The sequence below is a fragment of the Diabrotica virgifera genome, chromosome 8 (assembly GCF_917563875.1).
Source record: "Diabrotica virgifera virgifera chromosome 8, PGI_DIABVI_V3a".
Classification (NCBI taxonomy): Eukaryota; Metazoa; Arthropoda; class Insecta; order Coleoptera; family Chrysomelidae; genus Diabrotica; species Diabrotica virgifera.
The window spans coordinates 24,358,127-24,376,848 of NC_065450.1; the positions used below are offsets into that span (position 1 = coordinate 24,358,127).

Here is an 18,722-nt window from a genome sequence, read left to right on the forward strand (position 1 = left end):
TTACTTCCAAGGTACGGTATTATTGTTGCTCTTGTGACTCGAATATTAACCAAATAAATATCAGACTAGATTTAGATCTTTTGGTGTAAAGTATAATCGTGATGTAAGATTATAAAATCATGTTTATATTAAAAAATACAATTATGACAAAAAACAGATAGTTATTAACACGCACAAGCCAATACACACATTTGTATTAAAAAGTTTGTAATTGGTGCAATAACATGGCTTATTTAAGGAAGGATCTGAAAAAATTAATTACTTTTATTGTCTAGTTCGTACTTCCAGCTCCAGGTTCTAGCTAGCCATAACGGAGCTTTGAGTATGGTTCCATATTATGCATTTAAGAGTATACATTTTATCGGCTGTATTTAATTTTGCCGTACCCGAAACCTGAAGATGCACAAAATTGTAGTATGCGAAATCGGTCGTCCTTGTTAAAATAAATTGATTGTAACCCTCTAGAGCAAGAGGTAGCGCTGAAAAATCTCTTTAAATTTACTAAAGCTAGATTTTTTACAGTTGATTAGTGTGAGTGTGTAGAGAAACGTACTGCAATCGGTCAAGTGAAACGTAGAACAGGGGTTACTGAGAGGGCATCAAAGTTGCTTTCCTACGAAAGTAAATATTTCCATTTACTAAGGCTGAAAATCAGTACACACATTCTAAATTAAATATAAATGAAAGTTATTATAGTCGGTTAGCTGTATGACGGGACAGAGCCGGTCGGTCGGCCCCAATAGTCGATTGAGGAAATGAAGCATTTTGGCTCGCAATTTGTTCGTCCAGCACGGATTTACTTGAAATTTTCACAGAAGGTAGGGAATAGTCCAAGGATCATTTTCTATATCATGCCGCTATCATATGCTAAAACCTTGGGGGCGGTTACCACCACATCTCGGGGGTGGGAATTTTTTATTACATTTTAACCATGAAATTCGATGGAAAAAGTGATTCTAAGAAAAAAATGTTTTTTATATTTTTTTAATAAAAATAATATTTTTCGAGTTCTTCGCGATTGAAAATAACAGTTTTTCGACGAAAAAATCGACTTTATTAGAAGGTTTTTTGAGAATACCTCGAAAAATATTCTATATATTTTTGGTGATAAGAAGTTTCTTCAAAAATAATTTTGTAGGATTTTTAAAGTGCTATAAAATTAAGTAAATTAAGTTCCATAAGATTCCCTACTTTTTATTTGGGGCGGGTTTAAAAGGCTCGAATAAGGGGGTGCTTGCTGGTAAATAGAGGTTTTAAATAGCTATATCTGGCTAACTGTTCACTGTAATGAAAATCTATGCACGGGATAATTTTAGTCATTAAAAAAGCAACAATTTAGTGGTTTATAATTTTTTTCGTATCTTCAGTATTTTCGGAGATATTTTAAGTAAAAGGTGAAAAATACCAAATTGCAAAAAATCAATATTTTTTTAAACTCCAATTTTTCCAAAATTAGGCCTTTTAAATAGAACAAACTCCTTGAGTATATTGATAATATAAATATAAAAAGAATTACAGAAAGGCAAAGACCAATTATTATGAAATAGAAAGGTAGTTAGGGGGTTGTTTTCACTGATTTTTTCGTAGAGAAAAGCAGGTACCGACATTTTTTTGATTAAGTCGCTTAATTTTTATGCTAGAAATTTTTTATTAGTTTTTTTTTGAAAGGTCTAATTGTATACTTGAAAAAAAGATTATTAAAGTTTTCCTCAAAAAATACAAATTTTTCCTCAAAAAATACAAATTTTTCCCATTATTTGGCTTTAGTCCTGTCGCCAGGGGGGGTACAACGGCCTCGTTAATTCAGATGGACTTACCCAAGTTTTTTTTATGTATTTTGACCCGTAGAACACGAATTTTTTGGGTAACAGTCGATCCGGATGTCGATAAGATTGTTATAGACAAAGAAGTTGAGGAATCAAAAAACAGCGATTTTTTCCAAAACAAAACAATATTTTGTATTTTTTGGGTAATTTTAAGCAAAAAATGTGTTTACAAGTTTTTTCGTAGGATGCATAGTTTTTGAGATAAACGCCGTTGAACTTTCCAAAATTCGAAAATTTTGAATTTTTGAACCCGAATAACTTTTGAATAAAAAATAAAATAACAATTCTGCTTGCAGAATTGGAAAGCTCAAGTTAAATTACACCGGTTTTGATTATTTTCATTGCTGCAAATAAATTATTTTATTGTTAAACAAAGCTCTAAACACATAGTGTTTCAGCGTTTCGACGCGTGTCCGCTATGAATTCTACGTAGAAACTGCCTGTTTGCAAGTGCTTGACTTGTTCTCTACGTGGTCGCGTTAAGTAGAACACGAATTTTTTGGGTAACAGTTGATTCGGATGTAGATAAGATTGTTATAGACAAAGAACTTGAGGAATTACATAACAGCGATATTTCGCAAAACCAAACAATTTTTTGTATTTTTTGAGTCATTCGAAGCAAAAAATGTTCTTACAAGTTTTTTCGTTGGATGCATAGTCTTCGAGATAAACGCGGTTGGACTTTAAAAAAATCGAAAAATTGCAATTTTTGAACCCGAATAATTTTTGACTAAAAAATAAAACAGAAATTCTCCTGGCAGAATTGAAAATTTCAAGTCAAATTATACTGGTTTTGATTATTTGCATTGCTAAGAAATAATGTTTTTATTGTTAAACGAAGCTATAAACAAATAGTGTTTTAGCGTTTTACGTGTGCCCACTATGCAAGCTACGAAGAAATTGCCTGTTTTCAGGCACTTTTAAATTGGAGATGCATTGAAAACATCAGTGAATTCAATTGTCGAGTAAGTAATTTTTATTTGTTAATAAAAAACAAAAAACAAAAATAATTACTGTTTATTTGTGCAAATATTTTTTTTCATGCAAGCACAAAAGGAGCAGCAAAGTATTTTCAACCTGCGGCAGTTACATCTTGGACCGCAAACTGAACAGTTACAACCAGCTGGTAACTTTTCAGCTGGAGGAATCAAAATATGTACTTTCTGTGGCATTAATAAATTATCGTCCATAAAAAATCCATATGATGTCGGATCTAATTCATCCATAGCTGAATTTAAAACATTTGTCTGAATGTGTACAACATAAAAAGCTCTTAAAATGTGAAGTTTAATTGAATTGGAAGTGGGTGGCAAATTTTCTATTACTGAATTTTTGTGTTTATAAATCCAAACTCTTAATTCATCGAATGAGGTACAATTGCAGTCTACAGTCTTGGTAATGTTAACTAAAAATTTTTCTGCATTCTTCGTGCATTTTTCTATACTAAATGGAGAACAGTCTGTAAAATAATTGATAAATTAAATATATGAAAGAATCATTTGTAACATAATTGGTAAAAAGTAAGTATATCTACATAGTACATATATATACCTCTTGCAAAATTTTGTAAATATTGGGTGGGATTTTCTTTTAAAGCTCTAGCTTCTGTGCCCACTTTACTAGTATAATCACCTTCTGTGAGGTGATGCCAACTACCAACAATGCAATGCCTGGTAATGCATGTACCTATAAACGAGTTTAAACAAGTGAAAATTGTTTACATATTAGGTTTGTTCTAGTATGTAATTTTGTATGGTTTTACACGAGATGCTTTCAGTACATCTCATATTTAAAATCAAACGTAGCGCGACCACGTAGAGAACAAGTCAAGAACTTGCAAAACTACAGGCAGTTTCTAGGTAGCATGCATAGCGGACACGCGTCGAAACGCTAAAACACTATGTGTTTAGAGCTTTGTTTAACAATAAAATAATTTATTTGCAGCAATGAAAATAATCAAAACCGGTGTAATTTAACTTGAACTTTCCAATTCTGCAAGCAGAATTGTTATTTTATTTTTTATTCAAAAGTTATTCGGGTTCAAAAATTCAAAATTTTCGAATTTTGGAAAGTTCAACGGCGTTTATCTCAAAAACTATGCATCCTACGAAAAAACTTGTAAACACATTTTTTGCTTAAAATTACCCAAAAAATACAAAATATCGTTTTGTTTTGGGAAAAATCGCTGTTATTTGATTCCTCAACTTCTTTGTCTATAACAATCTTATCGACATCCGGATCGACTGTTACCCAAAAAATTCGTGTTCTACGGGTCAAAATACATAAAAAAAACTTGGGTAAGTCCATCTGAATTAACGAGGCCGTTGTACCCCCCCTGGCGACAGGACTACTTTGAATATTTCAAATTATGCATTTGACGAAAAAAGCTAACTTTAACATGCCTTATCTCGGTTTGTATTGGCCTTAAAGGTAGAATTGAAAAAGAATTTGGTTTATGTTACTAAAAGATACAATTTTGATATCTGCAGTTTTTTATTAAATGCATATTTTTCGAGGTATTCTCAAAAAACCCTCTAAAAAAGTCGATTTTTTCGTCGAAAAACTGTGATTTATTTTCAAGCGCGAATAACTCGAAAAATATTAGTTTTACGAAGAAAATGTAAAAAACATTTTTTTCTTAAAATTACTTTTTCCATCGAATTACATGGTTAAAATGTAATTAAAAATTCCCACCCCCTAGATGGGATGGCAACCTTCCCCAAGGTTGTAGCGTATGATAGCGGCATGATATAGAAAATGATCCTTGGACTATTCCCTACCTTCTGTGAAAATTTTAAGTTAATCTATGCTGGACGAAAAAATTGCGAGCCAAAATGCTTCGTTTCCTCAATCGAATATTAGGGCCGGCCGACCGGCTCTGTCCCGTCATACAGCTGACCGACTGTAATAACTTTTATTTATATTTAATTTAGAATGTGCTTACTGATTTTCAGCCTTAGTAAATGGAAATAATTACATTCGTAGGAAAGCAACTTTGATACCCTCTTAGTAACCCCTGTTCTACGTTTCGCTTGACCGACCGCAGTATGTTTCTCCACACACTCACAGTAATCAACTGTGAAAAATCTAGCTTTAGTTCATTCAAAGAGATTTTGCAGCGCTGCATCTCCGTCTACTCGTTTCACACGCTAATAATCTGAATGTGCGATGGTTGAAACGATCTGACTGATGACATTCCAATAGTGGCTCGAGAAATCCTATGATACTTTTCTCATTACACGGCAGTTGGAAAGTTCAATGTAATTTGAAAATTACCATGTGATTGCTTGAGCCAACTTTGGGATGTCATCGTGCGTTCTCGCGATCGCACGTTCAAATTCTTAGTGTGTGAAAGGAGCGTAAGTCTTTTTATTTATTTCCGGTTACCTAAATTGAAATGACCTCACATAGGCAGCATATTCACAATATTTAAATAATGTTTTCCAATGTTATTTTAGTTAATTTTGTGTTTCCTCTTCGGTTATATGTAAATTGTCTACAATTTTAATATTGCACAAAAGTTTATATCACATATAGTTGTTTTGTTTTTAATACGCCACTCATTCGCATACGTATTTGTATAAGGTCAATAAAACACCGCCACTGGGTTTTAATAAAACACAGAGGCTGAGTTTTTATTAAAACAAAGCCTCTGAATTGTTTGATCTTATTTAGAATCAGAGCGCAACGATATTATTTTCCTTCATACATAGGAAATGTGTGTTATAAAGTATCAAAACTTTTGTTTGAAATGTCTTTGTTTTACACGTATAGGGTATTGTTATATTCTACACATACGGAAACAACTCTGTAATAGTGGTTAAGTGACCTGAGTTTCAAATGTTAAATTCAAAGCAAATAATTCCGGCTTTCCCATTAACTAACACAATAAAAGGTTACAAAAGTTAATAAAATTAGAAACTACTAACAAATAACACCAAGAATATGTTACTGAAAAAAGAAATGCCATTGTTCAGATAGTCAAATACAATAAAGGGGGAAATATATATTAATAAATCCATTAAATTTTTAATAAAAAAATCACTAGTAAAAAGGATTTTTTTATTTTATTTACTGCAGTAACATTGAAGTTATTAGCAGGGATACAATAAGTTGTGTAATAGTACAATACAGTGCGTCCATAAAGTAACGCATAAAAATGCATTATTTCGTAAACCGGCGACTTAAGGAAAAATTCCGAAGCAGGTCGATTTTAATTTTTAAATTACGATTTTTTGGCATATATATCATACTAGTGACGTCATCAATCTGGGCGTGATGACGTAATCGATGATTTTTTTAAATCAGAATAGGGGTCATGTGATAGCTCATTTAAAAGAGTATTCAATTCTCTATTCAATAATATAAACATTAACATAATTATTCATATAGGGTCTTCAAAAAACATTTTTTTTATTAAATTAATTGAGACAAAATAAAGAATGTATGTAATTTATTTAATTCCTAATACGTTTCACTGTTATCAAAAAACAGAAAAAAAAATGTTTATTTGACAAATAAATATTGTTTTTAGCTTAAATTCAATGTTAAAGCTGCCACCCACCTTCCCCTTGGCATTTTAAACATTTCGTTTAAGCGAAAATCAATGTTTATTTTTTAAATAATTTTTTTTCTGTTTTCTGACAAAAGTAAAATGCATTTAGACTTAAATACATTCATTTCTTGGTGTCAATTATTTAATTAAAACAAATTTCTTTGGACATTATGTATAAATAATTAGGTTAGTGTTTATACTATTGAATAGAGAATTGAAGACCCTTTCAAATGAGCTATACCATGACCCCTAATCTCATTTAAGAAAATTATCGATTGCGTCATCACGCCCAGGTTGATGACATCACTAGTATGATATTTATGCCAATAAATCGTAATTTAAAAATAAAGATCAACCTGTTTCGGGATTTTTCCTAAAAGTCGCCGGTTTACTAAATAATTAATTCATGCGTTACTTTATGGACGCACTGTATAGTGTCAGTTAAGTACTTTTTTAAAAGAAATTTAAAATGAAGTAAAAACTTTTGATGTAAAATGTTAGGGGAGACATGAGAGGTGAGGAACACTTTTTGAATAATATTTTTCTTTTAATTATTTATTTGCTCCCCATGAACTAATAATGCTAGGATATGTTAGACAGCCTTTTGTCCTACGCAAATTTAAAAAACGCCTGACATAAGAAGTATTCTATAAAATGAAGTACAATGGACACAATAATGTTCCATACAAGACATACCATTTGGAGAAGAGAAACACTACTATGGAGTACTTGGATAGGGTGTAATAATAAATTTTAGTTTTCAACGTAATTCAAACTTTCCTTTAATTTACATTGTATTTTGATAAACTCTTTCTCTCTCTCTGTCTCTCTCTCTCTCTCTCTCTCTCTCTCTTTATTTCTCTCTGTCCCTCTCTGTCTCTTTATATCTCTCTATGTATCTTCAGAAAATTCAACTCATGTCCAACCCATTGTGGTTCTTGGCGTGTTCCAAAATCAGCTTCCAGTTCTTCCTATCTTTCGCCTTGGTTTTCCAATTTCGCACTACTAACACTCGATAGTGGTCTCCCAGCTAAGTTTGTCTTAAATAAATGTAAAAAGTAGACGTACTACCAACACATCGGTTCTGAGAACATCACGTTATCCTACATATCTGAATATTATCCTATTAGCTATTGTCCTTATATTTTAATAATATTTTCTGTAAATTTTGTGAGAATATGAGTGTTGTGGCAGTACCAAATTAGCTTTGTAAAAGTTTTCTTTAAATACGAGGAAGACAAAAAGCCCTAGATACAAAGTTTGCAACTTTTATACAATTAGAATAATTGAAATAAAAATAACAAACAATATTTTAAATCCAAGACTTTTCGTTAAGAACCTGCTTTCTGGCTGCATCCTGTAACTCCGGCTTTTACAATATATAATCACAAGGGACGACGAATATAGAAGAAAGCAAATAAAGGACACGTTGGCCACGTATTTACCTCCTTTTCGTCTAGGAAAAGGACCGAAAGACCGTTTCAGGTACTCAAATCTGAGTAAAAGTGAAAAAGATAAAGTCAGTCTTTGTTTTTACTTGACTCAGAGTTGGACCACCATCTCCATGTAGCTATTTCAGCATCTATTCATCCTCAGTGAAGCTATGTAGTCACAACTCTGAAAAAAATATCAACAATCCTGCCTATTTAAGGGAAAATATTGCGATGCAATGTTTTCACCTTCTGAGACGCAAAACAGCAACATCTCTCGTAATACGAGGAATACGAAAAGCCATAGATACAAAGTTTGTTACTTTTACACAATTAGAATAATTAAAATAAAAATAACAAACATTATTTTAAATCCAAGACCTTTCGTTAAGAAACTGCTTTCTGGCTGCATCCTGTATCTCCGGCTTTTACAATATATAAGCAGAAGAGATGACGAATATAAAAGAAAGCAAATAAATGACACTTAAGCCACGTATTTACCTCCTTTTCGTCTAGGAAAAGGACCTAAAGACAGTTTCAGGTACTCAAATCTGAGTAAAGATGAAAAAGATAAAGCAGTTTTTATTTTTACTTGATTAAGAGTTGGACCACTATCTCCATATAGTTATTTCAGCATCTATGCTCAGATTTGATTACCTGAAACTGTCTTTCGATCCTTTTTCTAGACGAAAAGTAAATGTAAATGACGAAAAGTAAATGACTTTTCTTCTATACAGTAAATGTAAGACGTCTTCGACTTGGATGCGATCGAGAGCCTTTGTCAGGTCCACATTATAATAATTATTTTTACAAATTAAACCAATTTCTTATTATTTTCCTTTTGTTACAGGCACTACTAAGAGGTGCTATCAGTCAACAAAGTGCTGTGATACTAATTTGTATGGCTATGGACAGATACCTTTGTATGCTGTACCCTGCAAGATACCACAAACATTCCAGTAAAAAGGTAAGTGATATTGTTTATGCAGAAACGTGTTATTATTTAAATCATAATAATACAATACTCTCTAATCATGTGTTAAAACCTAATTGGACGTTGTTTCAATGATTTGATAACAGTGAAATAGGTTAGAACAAAGCTATAAAGGCAGTATGTTTTAGCAGTAGGTACTGAAATTATTAGATATATTTTATTGAATTTAACTACCAACTCAAGCGTAATGGTACAGTACTACGTCTTCAGTTCCAAAAGAAGTCTAACTGCGTGCACACTATGACTTTTTCAGTCTAGCTGTACCTCATTGGATAATGGTAGAGCTGAAGACACTCTCATCAAGCAGTCCCGATTTGTCCATTGTTGATCCTCCAGATATTTCATTTTCCTCTGCCCTGCGCTGCTGCTATCAAATTGGCTACAATTATTTTGAGGTCGTAGATCCATCGCGTTAGGAGTCTTCTTCGGCTTCTCTTGTCTGCCCGTGTTCTCCTTTCAAGCAATTGTTTTGTCCATTTGTCGTCTTTTATTTTGCAACATGTTCCACCCATCTCCATTTTTGCCTTGTAATTCATTCATTCGTTAAGAATTACAATCCTTAGGGATTATAGCCAAAGTCATGGCGTTCAAAATCCTATTCTTGGGTGCAAAATCATTTATAGCTTGCTATGTATTATTGCTGCTGCCGTAACTCATTTCCATTTGTTCCTGTGCTTGCACTGGACTTTCCAGTCTTTCACATTCATTGCTCTTAAGTCTTCTATCCAGCCATATTTTCTAGGTCTTCCTCTACACCTGGTCCATAGAGGAGTCCAGTTAGTTATCCCTCTTATATTATCGTCCCATCTCTATCATTCCCATTTTCGGTAAAATTTTTGAAAGCATTCTTAATACTCGTTTGATAGAATATCTAGATAAACACAAAATACTTCACTGTAATCAATATGGTTTTAGAAAAAAGTGCAGCACTACACAAGCTATACAGAAAATTGTGAGAGATATAGTCGACGGCTTGGAGGAGGGTCATTTCGTGTCTTTGACATTGTGTGATTTATCCAAAGCTTTTGACTGTGTTTCGCATAAATTACTGTTGGAAAAAATGCATAAATATGGTATAAGAGGAAACACCCTCAATCTATTTACATCTTATTTAACAAATAGAAAACAGGCAGTTTTTCTTAATAATAGCTTTTCTGATTTGAACACGGTCGAATACGGTGTTCCTCAAGGTTCAATACTAGGACCCACTTTGTTTCTTATTTATCTTAACGATCTATTTCACTACACTTTTCCCATAAAATGTGTGTGCTTTGCAGATGATACCACTCTCATAAATACTGACATTAATCAACACAATTTGAAAATTAAAATAGATAGTGATACTCAGAAAGCAAAAAACTGGTTTTTGCATAATGGTCTGAAGCTAAATGAAGACAAAAATCAGAATTTGATGTTTAGTTCTGATCGGAAGTGTGTCTTAGGAAATAGTGTTAAACTCTTAGGAATTTTTCTAGATGATAATTTGGACTGGAGTGCTCATACAGACTACTTAAGTTCTAAACTTGCTACAACTATATTTTTGATACCAACTTAGTTTTTATGATCCCTAAAAGTACCCTTATAATGATCTACTTTGCACTGTTACATAGCCATTTAAAGTACGGAATAACTATTTGGGGTGGCTCTTGTCACGCAGCCAGAATTTTTAAATTACAAAAGAAAGTATTGAGGATACTTGCAGGAGCAGAGTATAGGGAACACTGTAAACCTTTATTTCAGGAGTTAGGTATTATGTCACTGCCTTCACTCTATATACAGTGCTAGTCAATAGTCCGTACCCCCCCTGGTATCTTTTGAACGGTTATACCTATAACAGTGAAATTTGGAGGGAGGAAATAAACGGACGTAAGCTTCTTAACTAGTCGTGACAGGTGACGTAATAATGACAGATGACTTTACAGCGCCACTGTGACAAATAATTTTAAATGGGACCTTATGGCAAGTGACACCTCGTTTGAAAGGTATTGAAAATACCTATTCAGTCATACTTATTGTATTTAAGTTTAAGCTAATTTTGATGAATAAATGAAATAAATATAAAATTGTAGTTTCGCATTTAATTAATAAAAATTCAAAATTCCGCCTATGATAACTTGTCAAAAAGGTTGACGTTGACGTAAAAACTACTAGAGAATTTAAAAACGTCAACTTTTTTGACAAAAAAAACCATAGGCGGACATTTGAACTTTTATTAATTAAATGCGAAACTACAATATTATATTTATTTAATTTATTCACCAAAATCAAAATCAACTTAAACCCAAAAAAATTAGTATGACTGAATAGGTATTTTGAATACCTTTCAAACGAACTATCACTTGCCATTAGGTCCCATTTAAAATTATCTGTCACAGTGGCTCTGTAACGTCATCTGTCACTATTATGTCACCTGTCATGACTAGTTAAGAAGCTTACGTCCGTTTATTTCCTTCCTCCAAATTTCACTATTATAGGTATAACCGTTCAAAAGATACGAGGGGGGGTACGGACTTTTGACTAGCACTGTATATGAGACGCTGATTGAAATTCATTCCAACAAAAGTAAGTTTAACATAAACTCCAACTTCCATGATCATCATACAAGATCGAGAGATGCTATTAGAGCACAACGTTTTAGGTTTAGGGGAGTGCAATTAGAACGAAAAGATACAATGTTTCGGAAAAAATCAAACAAGGTTATATTTTTCTAAAACTTTTTTGTTAGTTTATAAATATGTTAAAGTAAAAAGTTCTACTCACAAATTTCGCCGCTAATTGTTTATTAATTGTTTAAACAATAACAATTGTTTTGTATAAATAATGTTAAGAATATGGGTGAATTCAACATTTTATTTTGATAAAAAATGTTTTTATTTTAGTTTTGATTATGCTGAACCCGAATCTGACATTACACTTTGCAAATTCAAAATGGCGGATTCAAAATGGCGGATTTTTTCTTAAAAATCCTTAAAAAGTAGTTGTAAAATCGGAATTTTTTTTATAAAACGTGTTTGTTTACATATATGTGGATATTTTTGAGAGGTTGCTGAACCTGAATCAAATTTTGATAATTTAAATTATAAAATGACAGATGCAAAATGGCGGATAACTTAAAAAAGAGTTGTAAAATCATAATTTCTTTACAAAATGTATTTATTTCTACATATATTTATTTTTGAGAGCTTTGATAAACCTAACTTAAATGTTAATATTATAAACTATAAAATGGCGGATCCAAAATTCAGATTTTCTAAAAAGAACATAAAAAGAACATTTTTCTAAAACATTTATTGTCTTTATTTTTAACAGGTTGTTGAACCTGAATTAAAGATTAAAAATTTAAATTTCAAAATGGCGGATCCAAAATGGCGGATATTTAAATGGAAAACAAGTTGAATCCAATCAAACAAATATGGAATTTCATTCTTAAAAAAAAAGATAAACAAATAATTTTCACAATAATATTAAAAATTAAAATGTATTAGAAAGAATATTTAAAAAAAAATACAAATTTTCGATTAGAAGGATATAATTACATATTGGATCATAGTTTTTAATTCCAAACAACTTTTCTTTATAAAAATTTTCGATATTGTGAAATATAAAGGTACTTTACTCTTTAGTGAAATTCATATTTTTTGACATACCTCGTACAAAATTAACAACAAAATTTGATATTTGATGGTTGTATCTTATGTTATATACGATGTAGAGTATTTTATAAAGAATAACTTTTTTTCGTAAAACTGATATTAAAAAAGTTATCAATAGGTTCCAAGTTACGCAGACATACTGTATAAGAGCTAAAAAAAAATTTTTTTTGTTGTACATTTATTATTGTTGAAGCTTATTATTAAATGTATTTTAGGTAATTTTTACAGAAAAAAGTTTTGATCACTCTATATCTACATTTTTTCAGCTGGTAATTTTCGGTTTTTGTATTACATTTTTGTTATTTTTCAAAGTTTTCTCAAAAAGAAATTATTTATTTCATTTTGAAACTAAAATAATTCAGTGTTTTTTAAATATTACGTCCCAAGCTTTAAAAAAATAGCAAACAAATTGTATTAGATTTGTTCAAATTTGAGTAATACCGTCTTAAATTGGTGGGAATTCTGTAAAACTACTAAGTTTTCAAAAATTACATTTTTTGAGACATCCTATTATTTGAATTAAATTTTTGAGATTTTTTTTGAATGAAATATCGTTTAGTAAGATGATTGAGAGGTAAGTTGTGCAAATTTGATAGTTTTATAAGTAAAATTGTATTAGTTACACATGTTTAAATCATTTTTAAACAAAATCCATGTAAGGCTCATTTTCCGCCCACACCGTACTTATGTCCATACATTTTATTTCTTTTTATTACAACCATACGATAGCTTATTTCATCTTATTTCATGTCCAATTTGTAAAATTTCTTTTGATCCATTAGTTAAAGAATTACATTAAAAAAACTCAACCGTGCACTTCTTACAACGCTAGTTTACAGTGCGCCAATGTGTGTGAGAAGGGTGACTTTAGCGTTATAAATAAAAAATCACAGATGCTAGAGATTTAATTTTAGAAAAATATTTATATAAGGTTTTTTTTTGTAAAATTTTCTGAATTTTTCAATGGTCAAGTCAGTTTTTTTCTAAAAATTATATCTTCGGAATTATTTAAAAAAACATCTAACTTCGCTGTTAATTTGTTTAATAAAAAATGAAGCACCAACTTCTCGAGTAGAACTTTTTGATATGTTGTTTATTAAACATTTCTTAACGAAATTACAAAAAGTTTTATCTTGTTTGATTTTTTCCGAAGTGATAATCTAAATGCACTCCCCTAGTTGACGAAAAGTATAAAAAAACTCGACTGATGTTAGTTTGTACAATTTTTTGCCAGATGAAGTAAAAAGTCTTCATTTACAGTCGTTTAAAAATAAAATAAAACCACATTTTTTAAAACATTGTTTTTACACAAAGACAGAGTACTTAGGTACCGCTTATATAATATAATAATACTAGTTTGGTCAGGGTTTTTTTTGCCGATTATGACGATATTAATTTCATGCTTTTATGTTTATTTAATGTTTTTACGTTTTTACATAGTGCGTTAAATTGTTTAAATTTGTTAGTACCTGTTTGTATATCTTTTCATTATAATTTATAATATTTATCTTTTAAATTTTGTCCAAGTTTTATAATGTACGTACTCTTTTGACTTGTCAAAAACAAAAGAAATTTTGTATATTTGATTCAATAAATTCTATTCTATTCTATTCTATTCTATTAGGGCCGGTACTTTATGCAACTTTCTGTCCCGATTAAACCCCGGTTAGAGGAATTTTGTCATGTAAAATTCCGCTAACCGAGGTTTAATCAGGACAGAAAGTTGCATAAAGTACCGGCTCTTAACATATCTGATTCTGGGCGTCTCTGTATATATCCTATTCATTCTAAGCGTTCCTGTCACTTCGGCCTTGTAATACGTTCCATAAAATCTTCCACTTTGTTTCATCTACGAACTTCCTCGTGTCTCACTCTATTTCTTAAGCTGATTCCAAGCACTGGTCTCTCCATCTTTCATTGTGTCCCTCCCAATATTTCCGTTGATGTTTTTGTGAGAATTCAAGTTTCTGCTCCATATGTGAGGACTGGTACGAGTAGAATGCACTGGCTAAAAACTTTCCTTTTTAAACGGATTGGGATATCTGTTTTAAATATATCTCTCATTTTTACGAATGCACCTCAACCTTAACTTATTCTTCTAAGTAGCTCACATGTTTAATTATCTCGCGATAAACTTATTTTGTGATCCAAATACACATATTTTTGTACAAGTTCTATGGAAAATTTCTCGATTTCTATTACCTCATGTGAGCGGCCGTGAAGTAACGGCATAATCGCTGGCCTCATACGCCAATGCACGTGGGTTCGAAAGAAAAACCATTTTCATTTCCAATAATGACACGAGCCGTCTCACCGTCCCTCGGAGAGCACGTTAAGCCGTCGGTCCCCTTGGGCTAGTGTACAGGGTGTCCCAAATTGGCATGTCCTGCAGTGTATACCGAAAACTAGAGGAGATAGAAAAAAAGTGGTTAGGATGTTATGACTTCTTTTTTCGTTAAAGTAACGATTGTCCAATCAAATCATCAATAGCTCCTCACATTATCGAGATACTGGGCGATTATTGAAAAATGTCGAAAACGACAGGGTTACATATCTTCTTTATTAAGAAAAATTTTAAAAAACTTTATGGAACTTTTGATAGATATATTATGGACGGATTCAGTGGCGTACAAAAAACTTTTTTAGGGGGTGTCGCTAATGAAATATAAACCATACTTATGTTTTTTTAAATGGGACACCCTGTATATTTTGACATTTTTCGTTTACCTTTTTAATTCTCTTTCATCTGATATGACATATCATATATCTATTTTCAGTTGTTGGAGCTACCGTGCAAATAAATTGTTTATATTTAACGTCAGGTTAAAGGCACTTAAAAATTAAACACTCGGTAACGTATTTTAACATTTTAATACTAGGGTACCAATCCTACATATTTTTATTTAGAAAAAAATAAAATCAATCAACTTAAAAAATAGGAATAACGAATTTACCAACAACAAAAAACTACTCAACTACAAGAATTAATTTTACAAAAATAATAACTTTAATATAAACCAAAAAACAACAATAATAAACAACCTAACAACTATAATTAATTTTACAAAAATATGAAAATTATAATAAATGTTCAAAATACTCCCAGTTTTGTTGTAATAATAATTGACACCTTTTTCTTACAGATCTTACACAATTGAGTATATGCAGTGCATATTATGCACTGGTTTTATTTTTCTAAATGCTTGATGAATGCTTTGCAATAATTCTTCCTTTGTGTTAAATTCAGATTTATAAATGTTGTTTTTTAAAAATCCTTAAATAAAAAAATCAGGAGGATTTAGTTCTGGTGAACGAGGGGGCCACCTAACAGGACCATAAGTTCCAATCCACCGATTATGAAATTTGTCATTTAAATAATTTCCAACGAATTCTGCATTATGGGCAGGTGCTCCATCTTGTCGGAACCAAAATGTATTCCGATCAGCCAAATATTACTCATCAGAAATGTTATTTAAATTGGTTTCTAAGATGTTAGTTTATCGTCAAATACGTGATAAACTAATTTATTATGCTTGACAAAACAATTAACGTTAAAACCGAATCTGCCTTGCCTCCTGATCCCTTGAACTAAGTGGGAATTTGAGTATTTCCAATATAGTTCATTGTGTCGGTTAAATGTTCCTGTACTGGATATGCGAGCTTCATCGCTAAATATTACCTTTGAATAAAAATTTGGATTTTCATTACATTTTTCTATATACCATTCTGCAAATTGTATCCTACTCAAATAATCGTTAGGATAACAATATCGTGCCAATTATTATTATTACAACAAAACGGGGAGTATTTTGAACATTTATTATAATTTTCATATTTTTGTAAAATTAATTATAGTTGTTACGTTGTTTATTATTGTTGTTTGTTGGTTTATGTTAATGTTATTATTTTTGTAAAATTAATTCTTGTAGTTAAGTAGTTTTTGTTGTTGGTAAATTCGTTATTCCTATTTTTAAGTTGATTGATTTTATTTTTGCTAAATAAAAATGTCAAGGATTGGTACCCTAATATTAAAATGTTAAAATACGTTACCGAGTGTTTTATTTTTAAGTGCCTTTAACCTGACGTCAACTATAAACAATTTATTTGCACGGTAGCTTCAACAACTGAAAATAGGGATATGAAATGTTATATCAGATGAAAGACAACTAAAAAGGTAAACCAAAAATGTCAAAATATACAGGGTGTCCCATTTAAAAAAACATAAGTGTGGTTTATATTTCCTTAACAAGACCCCCTAAAAAAGTTTTTTGTACGCCACTGAATCCGTCCATAATATATCTATCAAAAGTTCCTATAAAGTTTTTTAAAATTTTTCTTAATAAAGAAGATCTGTAACCCTGTCGTTTTCGACATTTTTCAATAATCGCCCAGTATCTCGATAATGTGAGGAGCTATTGATGATTTGATTGGGCAATCGTTACTTTAACGAAAAAAGAAGTCATGACATCTTAACTACTTTTTTTCTATCTCCTCTAGTTTTCGGTATACACTGCAAAACATATCAATTTGGGACACCCTGTACATCGGCACTAATTACTTGAAACAGGTTTAAAGATGTAAATGGCACCGGAACTGTCCGAAAGGATCTCCCCGGCAAAAATGCCATACGATATTATTATTATTATTACCTCATTGGGGACGAGATTGTCATTATTTCTGTTTCCATAGTTTGTCTTTAAAGCGATTCTCTGTGTTTCTAACTATAGTTGTTGTAGCATAAGTTAGCTTCTTCTAAGACTCTATAGGAGAGAAAAATCAGGATTCTTAGACAAGCTTCCTATTTATGAGATTAGTCGTACTAGCTAATAGCGGAGCGGTATGCATTTCGGACTCTGTCTTTATTCATGAAGAATGTCTTCATTCCGTAGCAACAACTAAACTATTTAAAATTACACGTATCTTCCAGAAACAAATTATTGCAGGTCTTTGTATAAATATTATTGAATAGGGAACTTGCATAAAATTTTAAATTCGAAAAAAATCTTATAAATCACAACAGAACATAATTTAAAACATGTATCAAATATGTTTTTGTGTTCAGTTTGGCCCCTAAAGACGATTCTAAATTCAAATTATTGCAGCTAGCCCAAAACCCATAGTGACGTCATATGATTATGTTACATGTTATGAATGTTTATATTCTGCACCAACAAAGTAAACAAAATTGTATATAATTTTAAATTAGACATTATAAACGTCAGTAGAAAATACGTTTGAACTATTTTAAATCCATAGAGAATTTGTACTTTTAGAAAGTGGCACTAAACAACACTTATGGTGTTTTTTTTTATTTTCCATAGTAAACCTTCTTTACTTTTCTTTAAAAACTGTATCAAACTCCAATCTCAACAAACTGGTATGTATTATTACAATGACATACGATAAATGTCATTAGAATATAATATATATTATATATTTTCCCTTATTCCACGACGATGAGCTGACCAAATACCTAAGTAGGTGGAGGCCAATAAACTAAAGGAGAAGAAATTTATACACCTAAATATAACCATAAATATAAACATAACCATCAAGTTAAACTATGTGACGTCACGGGTCGTTTGATCTATTTTAAAATACAGTAGACTTAGTACTTCTAAGTTGTTATGAGGTTTTGAAGCGTGAAATTTTCGAAATCTCATTTTTAAACAAAATTGAACAATATTATGTAATAAAAAAATGTGCAAGTTCCCTATTATCCACGCTCCTTTTTATAGAGACATTAAGAGAGAAAACAACGGCATAAAACTCCAATCAGAATACGGCCACCTACTATAAAACGAATTACAAATAGTTGTTTCTGGAAAATGGAAGTATTAATTTGACTTATTGGTATACATTAAGTATTGATTTTTAATCTTCAATATCAATTAATGTACTAAAAATTAACTATCGAATGTCTCAGCTGATGATAATCTTTCTTAAACATTTATGTCATGCTTAGTATATTTTATCAAATGGTCAGATTTAAAATTTCTGGACCGCTAGATGTTCTTAGAGCAGATTATCCAGTAGTAGCTAGCAGAAAACGATCACGCAAGAAGTAAAGCAGGAAAGATATATCAAGTTGATGGATTTTTCTTTTGCAAACTTGCCCGATGCGTCTCTTATACTGACAGGTTTCCATTTCCTGTTACCAATGATTTGGAATATGTACAACTTACAATAAATACACAATAAGATTTTTTAGATAATTCCTAACGAACTCATTTCCATAAAGTAAGATACTTAGTTTAATACGCA

At 31.2% G+C, this 18,722-nt stretch overlaps 1 protein-coding gene across 2 annotated transcripts in view; it reads left to right on the forward strand.

The window, feature by feature from the left end:
• The window catches only part of LOC126890685 (trace amine-associated receptor 1), a 748,386-nt gene that overhangs the window by 377,306 nt on the left and 352,358 nt on the right, over nucleotides 1-18,722 (forward strand). For both annotated transcript variants that reach the window (XM_050659809.1, XM_050659810.1), the window contains exon 4: nucleotides 8,662-8,778. In XM_050659809.1, the coding sequence (XP_050515766.1) occupies nucleotides 8,662-8,778 (117 nt within the window). The remainder of the gene's footprint in view (nucleotides 1-8,661; nucleotides 8,779-18,722) is intronic.